Here is a 15,558-nt window from a genome sequence, read left to right on the forward strand (position 1 = left end):
GACATTACAACCCATCATTGAAGATCTCAAAGAGAAGGGTTGAACAACTTTGTGCTTGAATGGTTAACATTGCTATGTTGCCAATTTGGGTTTTGTAGTTCACCATTTGTTTTTCCCAGTTCACTACAATTGGATTTGGGAATATATCTATAACTGTACCAATACCTATACCAAAAATATAACCGACTATATATACATATATACTACGTTTCTGAAGTGTGAGTTGCATCTTTTGGGATGGCTTGAGGTAACTCATTATAGCAAACTTCAGAAAAATTGGTGATGGGTACAAATAATGAATCAAAAGCCCAAGTGTTGGTTTTGGGCACGCAGATCGTCTCCCAAATTAGGATTTAAAAAAAGTAAATTAAAGGAGAGTCTAAAGGTTATTCTCAATACCATCCAAAATATTCTCCAAATTGGAATGTGAAAAATAGCCTTTGATTGGCATGGCCTTTCTTGTACTCTTTTGTTTCTTATTCTTTCATTGTTTTTGTCAAACAAATAAGGTTATCATCTTTCCCAAAAACCTTGGACTTAGTTCTTCTAAAGTGGCCATCATTAACATCAATTGAAAAGTGGGAGAGTCTTAAAGAGTCTAGGCTTATAATTGGGAATTTAGAGCGCACTTTCTCATCCTTAGTTTTGAAAATTTTTTGATTGATCTAAGGTCCTCCGTTTTGGGTTCCCCGATGAGGACGATGATTCACAAGGGGACGGATATGTTACATCCCACTTGTGCCCTAAATATTTTAATGATGTTTTATGCAATGATACTTGTTATTTAATATTGTTGAATGGTGATTCACAATGCACATGAGTATGATTTGGATCCAATCATTATGTCATATGACTTGATTTGTTATCAAAATATGCAAATGTTAACATTATGCCAAGATTTCGGGCTAACATGATTTTGACCGAGTGGATGCAATAAAGTTGTCATCCTCCAAGAAGTGAGGGAGAGTATCATCAGGTCAGGAGGTAACAAAAGAAGAACCTAATGCCATCTAAAATCCTAACTTGTAAGTTGAGACTTGTTGAGGTGAGATAGGGTTTCACGCCGTCAATTTAGTATCTAACCAGGTAAACCCTATTGGTCAGTCTAGGTGATTAGGTTGTCTCATCCTTGTCATGGATTATGTTTTTCTTTTAAAACAAAGTATACTCCAAAACAATCCAACAAATAATTAAGACCCTTTATTTTTATCTCTATATGTTTCTTATGACCAACGAATACCTTCATAAGAAAAAAGTAATGAAACTATTGTAAAATGTCAATTATTACAACGGTTGCAATTTAAGACTGTTAAAATCTAATAAGGAATATGACATATAAAAATGTGGAATAGTGAATTCTGCATTACTATAAAACAAAGGATTCCATTCTTGTACTCATGAGTCAGCAGGTTGCTAACTCAAGAGCACAAGTGTGAACTCAATATTTTAATAACCTACGAAATTGTTAAATGGAAAGTTATTCCATAAGAGATAATGTCACCATGAGTCTGTTTGACCAGCATGTGAAACTTGTGTCTAAACATGAATGCCAGCCAGTGAGACTCTTTAGAGTCAGAATGCAATTGGCACCAGAGATAGGCATGATGGCTTGAGAAACCTTCTTATGTTTGAGTCTAGCCGAGTAGGGTGATGAATGTAATGTCCCCTCCTTAGACAGAGCAGTCAGCAGTGGAGGTTGGCCTATACCTAGCTCCTGTAGGCCAGCAGAGTGAGCAGGGAGCCCATTCAGCGGCAGAGACAGACACATCAGGACTTTATGAGCCTGTTTGAGCAATTTTGGGTGATCTCCTAAATTTTAGGAGGAATCCCTATTTTTTAGGGACAAGTCATGAGTTACCTGGTAGGCATCAGCAGACCCCCGGAACCATTCTGGCAACTTTTGTCGCATTTCCTATTTTTAGGAAGGGGTCCTAAATTTTAGGAGCTATTGCCAGTTAGCTCCTAGTGACATGGCATCATCAGAGAACAAGTGGCTTCAGTCAAATCACAATTTGGAGTCTCAAGGCACTTTTTATGAATAAAATGGGAAATATTACTTATTTCCTAAGTTTGGGATTTAATTAAATAAATAGTTAAAGTGATCAACTTAATCACTTAACTTTATAATAAAGAATAAGTGGCCTTCAAGTCACACCTCCCTAGGCCAATAAGTAATAAGTTATTATTAATAACTTTGGCCCCCTTTTTATGATTAATAGACCCCTCATTGTGGATCGAACTCTAGGAGTGGAAATAATGTTATTAGACATTAAAATAAAGAATATTTTATTATTATTTCAAAAGCTCTTGGAGGGAAAAGGATCGACTTTTGAGAGGGAAAAGAAGAATGAATAAAAAGAGAGAAGAGGGGGATTGATTCATTATGGTTGAAGATTATTTTAATATTGGAGATTGTGAGCTCTGAACCAGTGTGTTAGAGCAGCAGAAACCCTCAAGAACGTCCATTCTTGGGAGTTAGGAACGCTAGATGTAGCCCTAGCTTCACATTCTGAAGAGAATTCATCATTTTCAACAGCAAGTTCATCATTCCCAAGGGTCGATTTGATAGATTAGTCTATTGAGGTGTTGGAAAGGAGACAATATCGGGATCAAAATTTAGTTTTGAGCCTGCAGCAGCATTTGCTGATTGTTCTCAGCCTAGTCGTACCTGCACACATCATTCCACCAGCCGTACAGGGCCTGTTCTGAGTATTTGGTGGTGAAATTTAGCAAATCATGTCAAGAAAGAACTTCAGCAGCACCAACACAATGCAGATCTGGGCGTTGGAAGAAAAGTTCTTAAGATTCCAGACTTGCTGGGCGAAAACCACAATAATCTGGGCTGTACAAACCTCAATATCAGGTCGTACAGTACCTACAGTAGCTCCATTCTTGCCCGGTACGGACCATAAATCCATTGGATTGTGTAATTCTGGTTTATTGAAATAAAAAGTCAGGGGTTTGAAGTTTACATTTGTTGGTAATTATTTATACAGAAGTTTATTGTGGTTTCTAGTTTTTTCAATTCATTGTTGCAAATAGTTATCAGTCGCAATCATTGCAAAAAATTAAAAAAAAAGCAGAAAACCCTCAAACCAACCAAAAAAAATAAAAATAAAAACAATGAAAATTAAAAATCAAACTTCAACGAGAATCACTTCCAGATTTTGGATCAGACTGGCATCCTAGGGTGTCCATTACAATGAACAATGACTACATGCATTGGCATGTTACAACTCTAGGCATGATGGCTTGGAAAACCTTCATAGGTTTAAGTCTAGCCAAGTAGGGTGACGAACAATGACTACATGCATTGGCATGTTGCAACAATTAAATCCTATGGCCAAGGTGATGCTACAAACCTGTGTCACCCCATTCGCAGAACTTTAGGCATGAAGTTTGAAATTCGGCGGATTTCAAAACATAAATAAAAATTCATTGAAATTCGTCATTAATTCGGTACAGTAAAAAGGGCTAAATTTGTTCAAATAAAATAGTGTTGAAAGAAGGGAAAGCTCCGCCAGTTGTCGTTGCCTTCTACTACCCAGGAGATTCACAGTATACATAATTCCGAATGGTTTAAACTTTAATCTGAACATAAGATTAGCGGAGTAATTTGGCATTAAATCTGGTCCCGGGAGAGTAGCGATATGGATGAAGCACTGCCCACAAAATCCGTATGCATCCATTTTATGTCAAGCTTATTCCCAAATCAAGACAGCTAACCCAAAATCAAGACCAATAGGCTTCATTCTCCTCCTCTCTCATCCGAGTCGATTTTTCAGGAATATTCATGAAGAGGGTTACTATTTATTTACATTTTGTTCTTATTTTAATTGTTTTGCTCTTTCAAATCAAATTAAAATTATTTATACTCTATGTTTTCGACTTGTTATTTAATTTTGTTTATTAGTCAATATGTTAAAACTTAATATTTTAAAATATTTAAACTAAACTTATTATTATAATATATTTATTATTTATTTTCTTTAATGTTTAATTTTTTTAGTATATATAATAAGATAAATATATTAGCATACTAATATTATTATATTATTCATTTTCAATTTATTGCTTATATTTTTTTTAAAAAAAATATAAGGTGAATTTAATGCCGAATTTCTTTTCGATTTTTTACCCTTGCCGAATTTCATCCGAAAATTATGGTTGTCGAACTCGAATTTGAATTCAAACACAGTGACTTAGCTACAAACCATAAGCGTCGGTCAATTCTTTTGATCCAGATATACAACCCAATTAGAGGTCATACAAGTTAGGAGTAGCCTATGGTGAGTGATCAACTAGGGATTGTGTAGGGTCAAGCACTAGTCTCAGATGGCATTAGAACCAACTTCTTTAAAATCCCTGCAAAGGGTCCAACCCCTCCAGTTGGAAATAGAACAAGGGACTAGTAAGTCCATAATTAGGTGGAAAAGCGCCATGATGATACTTTCCCTCTCTCAATATTGTAAAGATCATCTAGAGTTCAGAATGGAACCAGGAAAAGTATAAACACTATAAACACTAAACCTCTCTTGAGAATTTGCTTATGATGTACCTTGTAATGTCTATGAAATTATTCTTATGCAAATGTTTTACATCTTTTCTAGTTAAATTTATTTCATTATGTTTCAAAAAAAAATTTAACTAGAATTTCATGCTTCTAAATTTCAGTTCATTATTCCATATTGTTGCAAAACTTCTAGTTGTTAGTTTTTGCAAGTTTCTCATGGTTTGATGTTGCCAAACTTTTAGTTGCTAGATGATACATGTTACATTTGTCCTAATCTTGTCTGGGTGTTGCAGGACTAGATTCCATACCCAGAACAAGTGCATCAAGGTGACGATATTCAAAGATGGTCATCATTCGCTACTTCCAAGTGTTGTAGTTGTGGTCGTTCAATCATTGACAGCCTTCAAACATAACATTGGTCATAGACGCCATCTTGCATGCTTTTCTAGACATGAAAAACGATGTAAACAGAAGAGGCACAAAATCTTCTTGCACGAAACACCAAGCATAAATCCCAATGCAAAGAAAACAGGCAAAATTTTGGCACAAATGTCAAGGTAAACAAGTCTTGGCACACATCCCAATGCACGTATTTTTGAAACCCCAAAAAAATAATGGAAAATTATTTTTGTAAAAAACAGCACATCCAAAAATATGTTTCAAACCCTAGCAATGATCTCAGAAAACTTTGCAATCTATTCGGACTGGTAATAAAACCCTAGCCGCACGATATGAAACTTAGGTTCGAAACCCTAGTGCTGAAAAACCGCACACAAATGCAGCCGAACAAAAAATGCGGGCCTGAATCACAAGTTGTTGCACAGGTTGCAAGCATAAATGGAGGTCATGTGGGCCTCAAAGAGACAAACGCAATCAAAACACGAAGAACGCAAGAAAAATTGTGTCAAATCCCGACTCGTCGTATGGGTATACACAATCATGTGCAAAAGATGGATCGCAGGTCACGAAATAAAATCACACACGAACAGGAACAAAGACAAGTCACGGAATCGAAAAAAGCATTGCCCGTTTTGCAGAAAGAAACCGTTGTGCACAAAAGAACAGAATGTTGTCATGATTTTGTGCTCGCGAACTCTCCGAAACCAAAAAAAGTCCCATCGCACAGGGAGGAAATCGAAACCCTAAGGTCACATGCACAAAAGGGTTGCACGATTGTCCCTACGCAACAGAGCCGTCGAACCAAAAAAAAATGACTGCATGCACAAAAACGACCTTCGAAAACAAAAAAAACACACGGACCTTTGAAAAAAATTTCACTAGAAGATTGTAACGAAAAGTTTTAGAATGACAAAAATCTTTCAAAAAAAACCTTCCCACTCTAATACCATGTTAATCAAATGGTAATTGCTTGAAATGTTCACAAAGAATCAAATGTACATATAGCAATTACAGATACGATGTTTCTAAAAGAAACAATCGATCACAGATGACAAAAAAGGAAACTAGCTAATCTAACTAAGATTATGCTAATATTACAATATTGACCATTAAAGAGATAATAACAAATTATTATTCTAATAGATGGAACCTAAAAATTCTTGTCAAAGCATCAAGGTAAAAATTCTAGTAGAGATTTAATATCTTTGCAAGATTCCTGTCATCATTGAATATATAGAGAAAAGGTAAATGACACCACTCATAGCAAAGGGTACACAGATCCTTTCACTCAAAGTTTTCTAGATGTAAGAATATGGGATGCAAGTGATTTTTTGAGATAACTTAAGCTCATTGAAGTTTGACATGAAGTGGGAAATGGGTTATCACCCAATCCCTTATTTTATTGGTTTTATTCTTATTCATGGAGCCGTCATTCCAATTTCTTGACAAGTTTGCAAGGCACCCATCAAGAAATTGAAAGAGGATGTTTAGAGGGAGGCAATTGATGGCCAAACATATTATTCTTGTAAAGCAATGTATTCCCAAGTAGTGTAGTTTCCTTTGGAAGCGTATCAAAGGTTAGAAATTCAATGCTTACCTAGGGTGACAAACTTTATTTATTGTAGATTTTGTGCATAAAATAACCATGGCAGAAATTCTAACTCTTAATACTAGAGTGGCACCATGGAGACATGGAGAGTGCATTTTACACATAAAGTAACCCCTGAGCAAGTTTTAAATTTCAAATGAAAAACAAATAATGGAAGAGTTTAGAGAAGATTTCCCACTATTTGATAAATTGGGCAGATGGACATATCATCCTCCAAAAATGATTTGGGATCCTCATATCAGTAAGGTTTTCAGATGAGGAGAATCAAAGCAAAGGGGCCAATATTGCTTGAGGGCAAGCAATGCTGGGAAGGGCAGACTCTTATCTCCCCTTATCGAGTTAAGGAAATAATTTAATCGTTCAAATTTCCTGAATAGTAACTTTATGTTATATTCTTGAAAGGTAACTTATGTCTTATTATTAGAAGGTTTTAAAGCATCACTAGAATGGAGGTCTAAATTATTTTTTTTTAAGTTCTTTCTAGACACTTCTCGCATAAGTTTTGAAGGAAAAAAGAAAAAAAAAATAATATTCAATTATTTTCCCTCAATGATTCTATAAAAGGAGGTTTTGGCATAGAAGAATATGTTTTGTCCTGTTATCAAAACCCTTTTCTTGAAGATTGAGCATTTGCATTCATCTTTTCCACCTAATGAAGAAAACCCTTTTGGCATAGAGATTTGGAAGACAAAAACCCTCTAAATTTCTCACGTGGGTTGCGGGACTAAAACCCTTCGATTAATAGGAATTATTCTATCCAAGGATTGTTATATTGAAATCTTGCAATTTGAGCTGATTATAGAATATCATATGAAGATGACTTCCACATTTCAAATTTGTTGGAGTTTTACAAGTTGTCAAAGAATTCACAGTAAGTTTAAAAAATTTATACTTTAGATGAATTTGGTTGATTTTACAATATTTTAATTATTTAGTTTTAAGGACAAATATTTCATTATTGGCTTGGTTATACCATTGCTAGTCTAATCATACCAGTTATGTTGTTATTCTCCTCTTTTTTAACTAGTCATACCAAGTTTATCCCAATTGTACCAATGTCAACTTTCATTTGGGGAGGCCGAAATGTAAGGTAATATCTATTAATTAACTTGAGGTCCGTATAGGAAAAAAAGACAAATCGAATAATGTATTAGTTTTCACTTTTTCTTCCCAACTAACGTACTTCAAAAAGGTACCAAAATATTTACTTAATACTAAGCTTATTCAAAGTTGTTGCCTATCTGACATTTTTGAAATCTTCTTTTCACTTAGAAGTGTCATGCCATTGAAATTAGCCGCCACTTTCGTATTAAATCTACTTTGTTTTAGACCACCATACCAATAATCTTTTGTAATGTAGCTCTTGGATGGAGCCATACATTTGCCATCTACCATACTCTTGAAGAAAAGTAGTAATATTGTAGGGCGTGACATAAATTCCAAAAATCATTTCAAAGTCTTTTACTTGGTTGTCATACCAATTAGGATGGTGCTGTACCACTAAAAAAGGATCAAACATTGGAAGGCGATGAAGATATAATGTAAAGCCTATTATACCAACTACCTTCCAAAAAGAATCAAAGCTTATGCAAGTAGTTGAACTATATTGCTACCCATTGTACCAGTTGCTGCATTATCAAGGTTTCCAAAGTTTCAAACTTTAATGTGGTCGTACTAGTCTCAGATGAGAAATCATACCATCTTGTAGCCCCATCATAGGTTCTTTATTTATTTAATTTCAATTTAATATCATTATTGTTCTTGTTCTATCTAATTTTGCAGCATTGTTGTGATTGCACAGATATATTAGCATTTAGCTAAAATCATATGGTTACATTATTCGTCATATTACCATATTTCTGAGTTTGAAATGACTTGGTTTCTATACAGCTGTGAAATCCACCACCAACTTTAATATTAAGTGTCTAATTCTAACTGTTCTAGAAGGTTTGCCACTAGTATCAATCATTTTCACCTATAGCTTGTACTTAACTTGGAAGGCTTATGTTGGGTGAAGACCAGTGTGATTATATACTGTGATCTGGGTGATCATTGTGTCAGGCTGGTCAGATAAAGACTGTGATAGGTTTATATAAGCTGTGTATATATCTATATATTCTGAGTACAGTATATACTGCGATATAACATCGAACACAGCTTATTCAAGATAGACAGCAGTAACAGATCGGCATGCATACATAGCGGACTGAATTCACTTGTGACTAGATCGAATTCATTGTAGCAGGCCGAATTCGTTCAGAGGCAGATCAGATACACATCAGTAGATCGAACATAAGTCAGACTATGGATTATATATATCATCCATTGATATCAGATTGTGATCAAAAGCACAAATAAAATTTAAAATTACCTGCTCATTCAAATCTGATCAAAACTTAACAGGGATCATTATAGCGCTGCAAGATTATTGTTTACGAATTGGAGTGCATTGTTTGATGACTATGGCATGAATAAGATGACTGCAGCAAACATGAAAACTTGAAAAGACAAACAAACAAAAAATATAAAAAATTGGTTGATGTGAGATTGCTTTTAGGCCTAGGATGCTTCTACATCACTTAGCACAATAGAACTTTTGGAACTCACTATAATGATTATGAACCAAGGTGATTTTTTCTTCAGACTAATGCCACAAATTGGATGTGTTGTTTTCCATTGCTTGAGTTTTCAATTACATGTTGTTGAGCACCGACAGAAAGGCAAATATTCTATTGTTTGCAGCATTCTGTCTACTGCGATTTTATCTTAAATGTTTTGAAAATAAGATAGTCTAGTCTTCTATCAATCTCTAGCTACAAGTGTTGTGCTCCCATGCCTTGAGACCTCATGTCATGTAGCGTTGTGGTCATGCATGTAGCCATTTTGGTGTTTTAAGCAGTTTGGTTTATGAATATTGTTACACCGCACCAATCAAGAATCAGCTAGGATTTAGGTATTCTCTTGATAGCAGTTTCCAGATAAAGGCAAAATCATAACAATGCTTCAGCATATGTCATGTCAGCTTACTCATTTTTCTTGACCTGTGACTTGTTGTATCTTACAGTATTAAAGACTCATTTTGCAGTTGAGGATAGCAGCATTGAAGAAATTTTACACCAAATGAGCTCATATAAAGATGTTTAACTCGTAACAGAATTTATGAATCACAGAACAAAACAAAAGACACTTGAGAAGACTCAGATGTAAATTCATCAAATATGAAAGTAAAATATCAGTAAAGCTTATATACTTTATAGAGGCATATTTCTCTGATCTCACTATTGCCCCACAAGACTTTTCTAAGTGGAAAGACGCTAATGCTAAGGACTTCAGAAACCTAAGAGTCCCCAATGTGTTGCAGTCAATGTTAGTCATGGTTGACTCCTGTCTCTGACCGAAGTGCATACATGACACTAATCTTTCAGAAAGAGGTTCACCAGTCTGGATAAGGTGAAAATGTAGGCATGGTTAAATGGGTTCATAAAAGGTTGACCAAATATATTAGATGCAATCATGTAACATAAGTATTGTAATGAGTCAATAAATTGATTGATGATGTAATAAGCCACGAATGGTCATTTCCCGACTATTGTGAACCTCCTCATACTGGAAACCCTCATATCTATTTCACTACCTGGTACATCAATCAAAAATAGGAGCACTATATTTTTCTAACAAAAATAATTGACTATACAACAAATTTCCAATATCCAAGAGTAGACCCACGCCATTTATGAGAAGTCAAAAGCATGCAATTGACTAACATGAACCAATAAAATAGTGTGCCACTTATTTTCAATTCTACTTCTTAATACATTAGAATAAAATTATTCATTATATAAATGACTTTATAGTTCTCATTTTACCATTTACTTTTACAAAATGAGTACCAGAAAAGCAGAACAGGTACTGTAAAGGGGGGTTGTAAGATAACAGGATAAAATACAGCAATATGGTTATTTCTTTTATATTAATCTTAAAATAAAATCTACTCATACCATGGCTGCTGGAAAAATCCAGTATAGGCTGATGGCGCTTGTGCTTCCATGGCACCCAAAGTGTCGCCATGATATGATCCCCTAAGAGCAAGAACCTGAAAATTGGGCAAGACGCTAATCATTTAAGATAAAAATATGAACTACACCACAAATTCAAAACAAACAAAAAGGCATATATGCAAAAAAAATTGCCACGTGAGTGATTGAATTCAGCACTTCTAACTAATTTGACAACTTCCCTAATGGACCTTGGTTTCAGTCCCAAAAGGCTAAATATGTCAATTCACAAAATAATTAGAACTGGTGTCAACTAAGAGATGTAGCTAGGGATCATTCCACTCTGGATGACAGCACACTGCTCAAAAATACAGATACAGAGTAAAAATGTTAGTAGCATCTAAACAAGAAACCATTGATGTCTTGCACAGAATATACCCTATATATCGAGTATTATAATGATATAGAAACTGAAAACTATTCTGAGACAGTGGGAATATCAGATAACAAAACGACAACTCATAGCAATGTTTTATAGGCTTTATTAGGATCATTACACTCCCTTCTTCCATGTTTGCGAGTGTACAACAACAATAGGGATATTATATCCACATTTTGACACTTTACCAGGTAAGCCCTTTTATTGTTTTATAAAGGTAAGACCTTGTTTATTCAAACTAGCACATATATGATATGTATATGTTGTGAAAACCCGTATGAAGGTATAATGTGTAGTGAGTATGGTTTGTGACAAGAAAAAGTATTTATATTTTATAAATAAATTTGATATAACATCTTAAGTAAAACCACTTAGTTTTGAAAGATCAGGCTCTTAACAAGAAAGATCAGGCTGTCTAACTGAGTTTCACAAGCAACAAACTCAAGCATATACTACAATTCACTATCTCAAGGGGGTAAATCAATCCTAACCTCAGGTATTTCAATGTACATCCATAACTAGTGAATCTATGAACCTGCTAAAAATGCAGGTTTATATGAAATGAGCAAATATTCAGTAACACTTTCTTTAAACTGGTCTTGGAAGGCACAAGGAATATGGTGTTATGCAAGCATCCCCCCAAGGGTAACCTCTTGAAGCCAGCAAGGACATAGTATCATCCATGCTCTATGGTTGCAAATCACTCTCAAAGTCAGTATGGCATCAAATTTTGCCAAGTCCACTTCAATAGTGCTCAACCTGCTAAATCCAACAATCATTAACAAGTGTTTCTTTGAATTTTGTGAATGGAAGGATGTCTGTTAAACTAATACAAAACAAACTTTTGAATTTTAAAAATAAATAAATCAATAAAACCTAAAAACAACATAAATAAACCAAATTGAGCTGAAATTCTAAAAAGTACAATATTAATTCGTTGATTCCAAAATCCATCTAATATTTTGATAATCATAAAAATAATATGTAACATGATTTATTATGAGAGATGCCAAAAATAAATGTTGCATCATACATGGTACATAGGTTCATAGAACACTGAGATTAAAAAACAGAGTTCTTGTTCCAACTTCAATAGACATCTCGAAAACCGCTCTTACTCTTCTCTTTTGGTGAATGCAAAACAACAATAGTCGTAGCCTTTAAAGTTTTTAGGGTTGGCAAGCTTTGGTGGATCCCCTCTTTTATGGTTTTGTTTGTTGTAAAAGTTTTTCAGTTTCTTTTTGTGGATTTTTACGCATCTGCTCTAGGGGATCCCCTAAAGTCCTTCAAATGGCAAAGCGACACTAGGATGTCCAAAGGATGCAAGGGAGTCCCCAAAAACACTGAATAGAAAATGAAGTCCACAATATTTCCCTCATTTTAGGAGCACCCCAAAACTTTCAAAAAGGGGGGTGAGAGGATATCCCCTCCAAATCCCTAAGTACTTAGGACATCACCCAAACCCACAACTACATGCCCCTATTGAACACTATAATCAACCATCCACAAGAAAAGAAACACAAACCATCAAATCCAAATCAATCTCCTAGAGTCTTGACTACAAGATGACAATGAAAGCCAAGATGAAATCAACATAAAATAGTCTACAAATAGCCACCTCAAACTCCACAAAATATATTTACATTTGACCTTAACTTCAAAAAATGAAAGATCACCTAAGAACTAAATAAATCTGCCACAAATTGTGAAATCTTATGCAAGAGCTACTAGGATTCAACCCAAACCAAAAAGGACCAACTCTAAAGCCAATTAGCAAAAATTCTTCAAAAAAATCAATAAGTCAAATAATCACTCGACCACATCCAAAGCTAGTTGGGTCAAGAAAAAATGAAATTCCATGAAATATCACCACACATCACATGAAGCTAATTTGTAACAAGTTCGCACAAGCCACAAGAAGTATAAGAGGGAAATCTATTACATATAAAAACACATAATCAGATACAAAAGCATCAATCCAATCAGCTTGAACCTCCCAGAAATTTAAACACAAACTTGAGGCAAAATACAAGTGCATATAAGTATGCTCCATCCCCTAATAGAATGGAATCAAAGAGCACAAAAATCCAAGCACATAACGATGCTGCATATGGCCATAAGAAAGAACCGAAGTGCTCAAATGGCTAAGTGCACATAAGTAAGCTATAACCTCCCAAGAACAAGAATCAAAGAACACCAACATCAAAAATTGAGTAGCAACATTCAAGCCTAGAGTTGCAATGTCCCCTTCCTAAATGGTTGACCGTTGGACACAGACTATTCCTCGAGTTCCCAAAGGCTAATGTGATTTGGTTAGGGGTCTCCATAGATCTTAGAGACCATGTTGTGTAGCCTTTTTGGCATTTCTGAGTGCTGCAATGAGTTCAGTGTCAAGAGATTCCAAATGACACTTTCAGTAGCTTTTTCAGGCAATTGGTCCATTTTTACTATTTGGGCACTGACTTGGTCAGTTGGCAATGCTTTCATCTTGGGATAGTTCGTGGATGGGTTTAATATTAAGTTGGTGATACTTTTTAATCAAAGGATACTATTGTATTTAATAATATTGAAGCTATAAAGTTAAATTAAATATTTAACTTAACGTTATCAAATATTAAAAAGTTACTTAAATGGACACCAAGCGGATAGAAGGAGTATTAAAAGTGCATTAATGATTTATTTTAAAAAGGTGTCTAATGTGGGAGACAAAAGGAAGATTTAAAATTTAATAAGGTGTTCTATTTTCCCAAGAGGGGCATTGGAATTGAAGAAGGGAAAATAAAAGAGCTTTTGGGAGCTCATTTACAAATTATGCTTTAGAATTTTATGAAGAAATATTGTAGGTTGAACAGCGTTCTTCCAAGGGCATTGTGATGACAGAAACCTTCACCAAGGACATCCATTTAAAAAGTGAGATATTTCCTCATGGATTTGCAAGTAGTTTCATTCAAAGAGTACATAGGAGCTTTATTGCATAGATTTTCATGCTTGTATCTTCGGGTTGCTTCAAGAGAGGACTTACTGACCAACTCCTAAGCACAGAGGAGCAGATTTTAAGACATTTGTTGTAGCTCTTCCTTCTTTTTGCTGGCTGTACCATTCCTTGGCTGGCAGTAAAACTAGAGGAGGGATGTTTTAAGCCCAGGGACCAAACGTCTAGGGTTTGGATTATTTGTGGGCATGATTGGCACTGCCTAGGGATAGTAAATGCAAGGACATCATTCACTGTGGGGAGAAGCGCAGATTTGAAGAGATTTGCAGCCATTCTCAAAACCCTAACTTGCTGGTTTAGAGTTTGTTTCAGACCTGTAATGTATTGCACCTACTAAGTATGTTTGTAATATCATTTTGAAGCTATTTAGCCTTTTGGGTATTGTTAGCTTCATTGACTTTTGCTGTCCAAACTCTGCAACAAATCTGAAAGTAATTTCGAACTTAAGGGTATTTCAAATATTGAATATTTTCGTGTTTATTTTCTTTCAGGAATATTGCAAAACTATCTATCGTTGCATCATTGCATTATCTTCAAATAACCTCACATTCAGCATTTAGAGAACAAACAAAAAGAAGTAGAGTGCATATTACAACAGTTTGGATTGTACCAATGGCATCGACATTGCTCATCATAGGCACCTTATTTAAAGAAGAATCCCACAAAATCAGATACAAGAGACTGTCAATGAACTCATAACATGTTCTCCTTATATAGATAACATGTGTAGAAGCAACAAGCTAACCATTCTATAGATCTCATAAATAATCAAAGCTTTTAAGCAATCCATTATATAAACTCAAAAGATGGCATCCACTATCAACGCAACAAGCCCAAGCAAATATGGCATCAACTATTCTCAACCTACCATTCAGTAATCACTTATCCTTGGGAGATTTTGACTGCTTAATATTGCATTGTAGCTTATTAGAGACATGACTAAGATAATCTCACAAATTTTAGTTGCCCTTCCCAACCACTCAAGTTTTTCTTTTTCTTGATAAATTTCATCTCTTTACCATCTATAAAGTGTCATAACCACTTTTGTATCAATAATGTCTTCTGAAATATCATAATTGTGGTTGTTAAGTATAACAACTTCATGATTTTAAACCGTAGTTTTCTTTTCATTAAAAAATAATTAAATCCACCGAATTTCCAGAAATTTTGACAACTCAATGATAACTACTTAACACTTCAAATGGGTCAAAAAATCAAAGATCGTATGCTCAATTTATGGTCTCAAAAAATGATCAATCAACCAGCAATGCACAAAGGCAGCAAACTTAAAGTTTCCAAAATAGCACCTAAAGGTCTCTATTCTTTCCCCAATTCTAGATAGCAATCACACCAAACACCAATATATAATTCTCGAAGATAGGCAAATTTTAAAAGCATAAAGATTGCTGAAAAATATTTTATCTACAAAGTTTATGGCCTTCCAATTGACTACTAAAGCTGTGATTTATTGGACATAACAAGGTGACCTCTTACCATTTCTAAACCAATTACATATTCACATATTCTTGCAAATGGGCACAATCTCAATTTGTTTCTGTAGATTCACAAGAAATTTGCATTACTAAGTTACCAATCCTAGTACTGGTTCAG

At 34.8% G+C, this 15,558-nt stretch overlaps 1 protein-coding gene across 2 annotated transcripts in view; it reads right to left on the bottom strand.

Annotated features, from left to right (window-relative positions):
- LOC131063774 (bifunctional dethiobiotin synthetase/7,8-diamino-pelargonic acid aminotransferase, mitochondrial) overlaps positions 1-15,558 on the bottom strand; it is a 228,178-nt gene that overhangs the window by 92,833 nt on the left and 119,787 nt on the right. For both annotated transcript variants that reach the window (XM_057997706.2, XM_057997705.2), the window contains exon 7: positions 10,520-10,614. In XM_057997706.2, coding sequence (XP_057853689.2) covers positions 10,520-10,614 — 95 coding nt within the window. The remainder of the gene's footprint in view (positions 1-10,519; positions 10,615-15,558) is intronic.

This window comes from Cryptomeria japonica, chromosome 5 (assembly GCF_030272615.1).
Source record: "Cryptomeria japonica chromosome 5, Sugi_1.0, whole genome shotgun sequence".
In the NCBI taxonomy this organism is placed as follows: domain Eukaryota; kingdom Viridiplantae; phylum Streptophyta; class Pinopsida; order Cupressales; family Cupressaceae; genus Cryptomeria; species Cryptomeria japonica.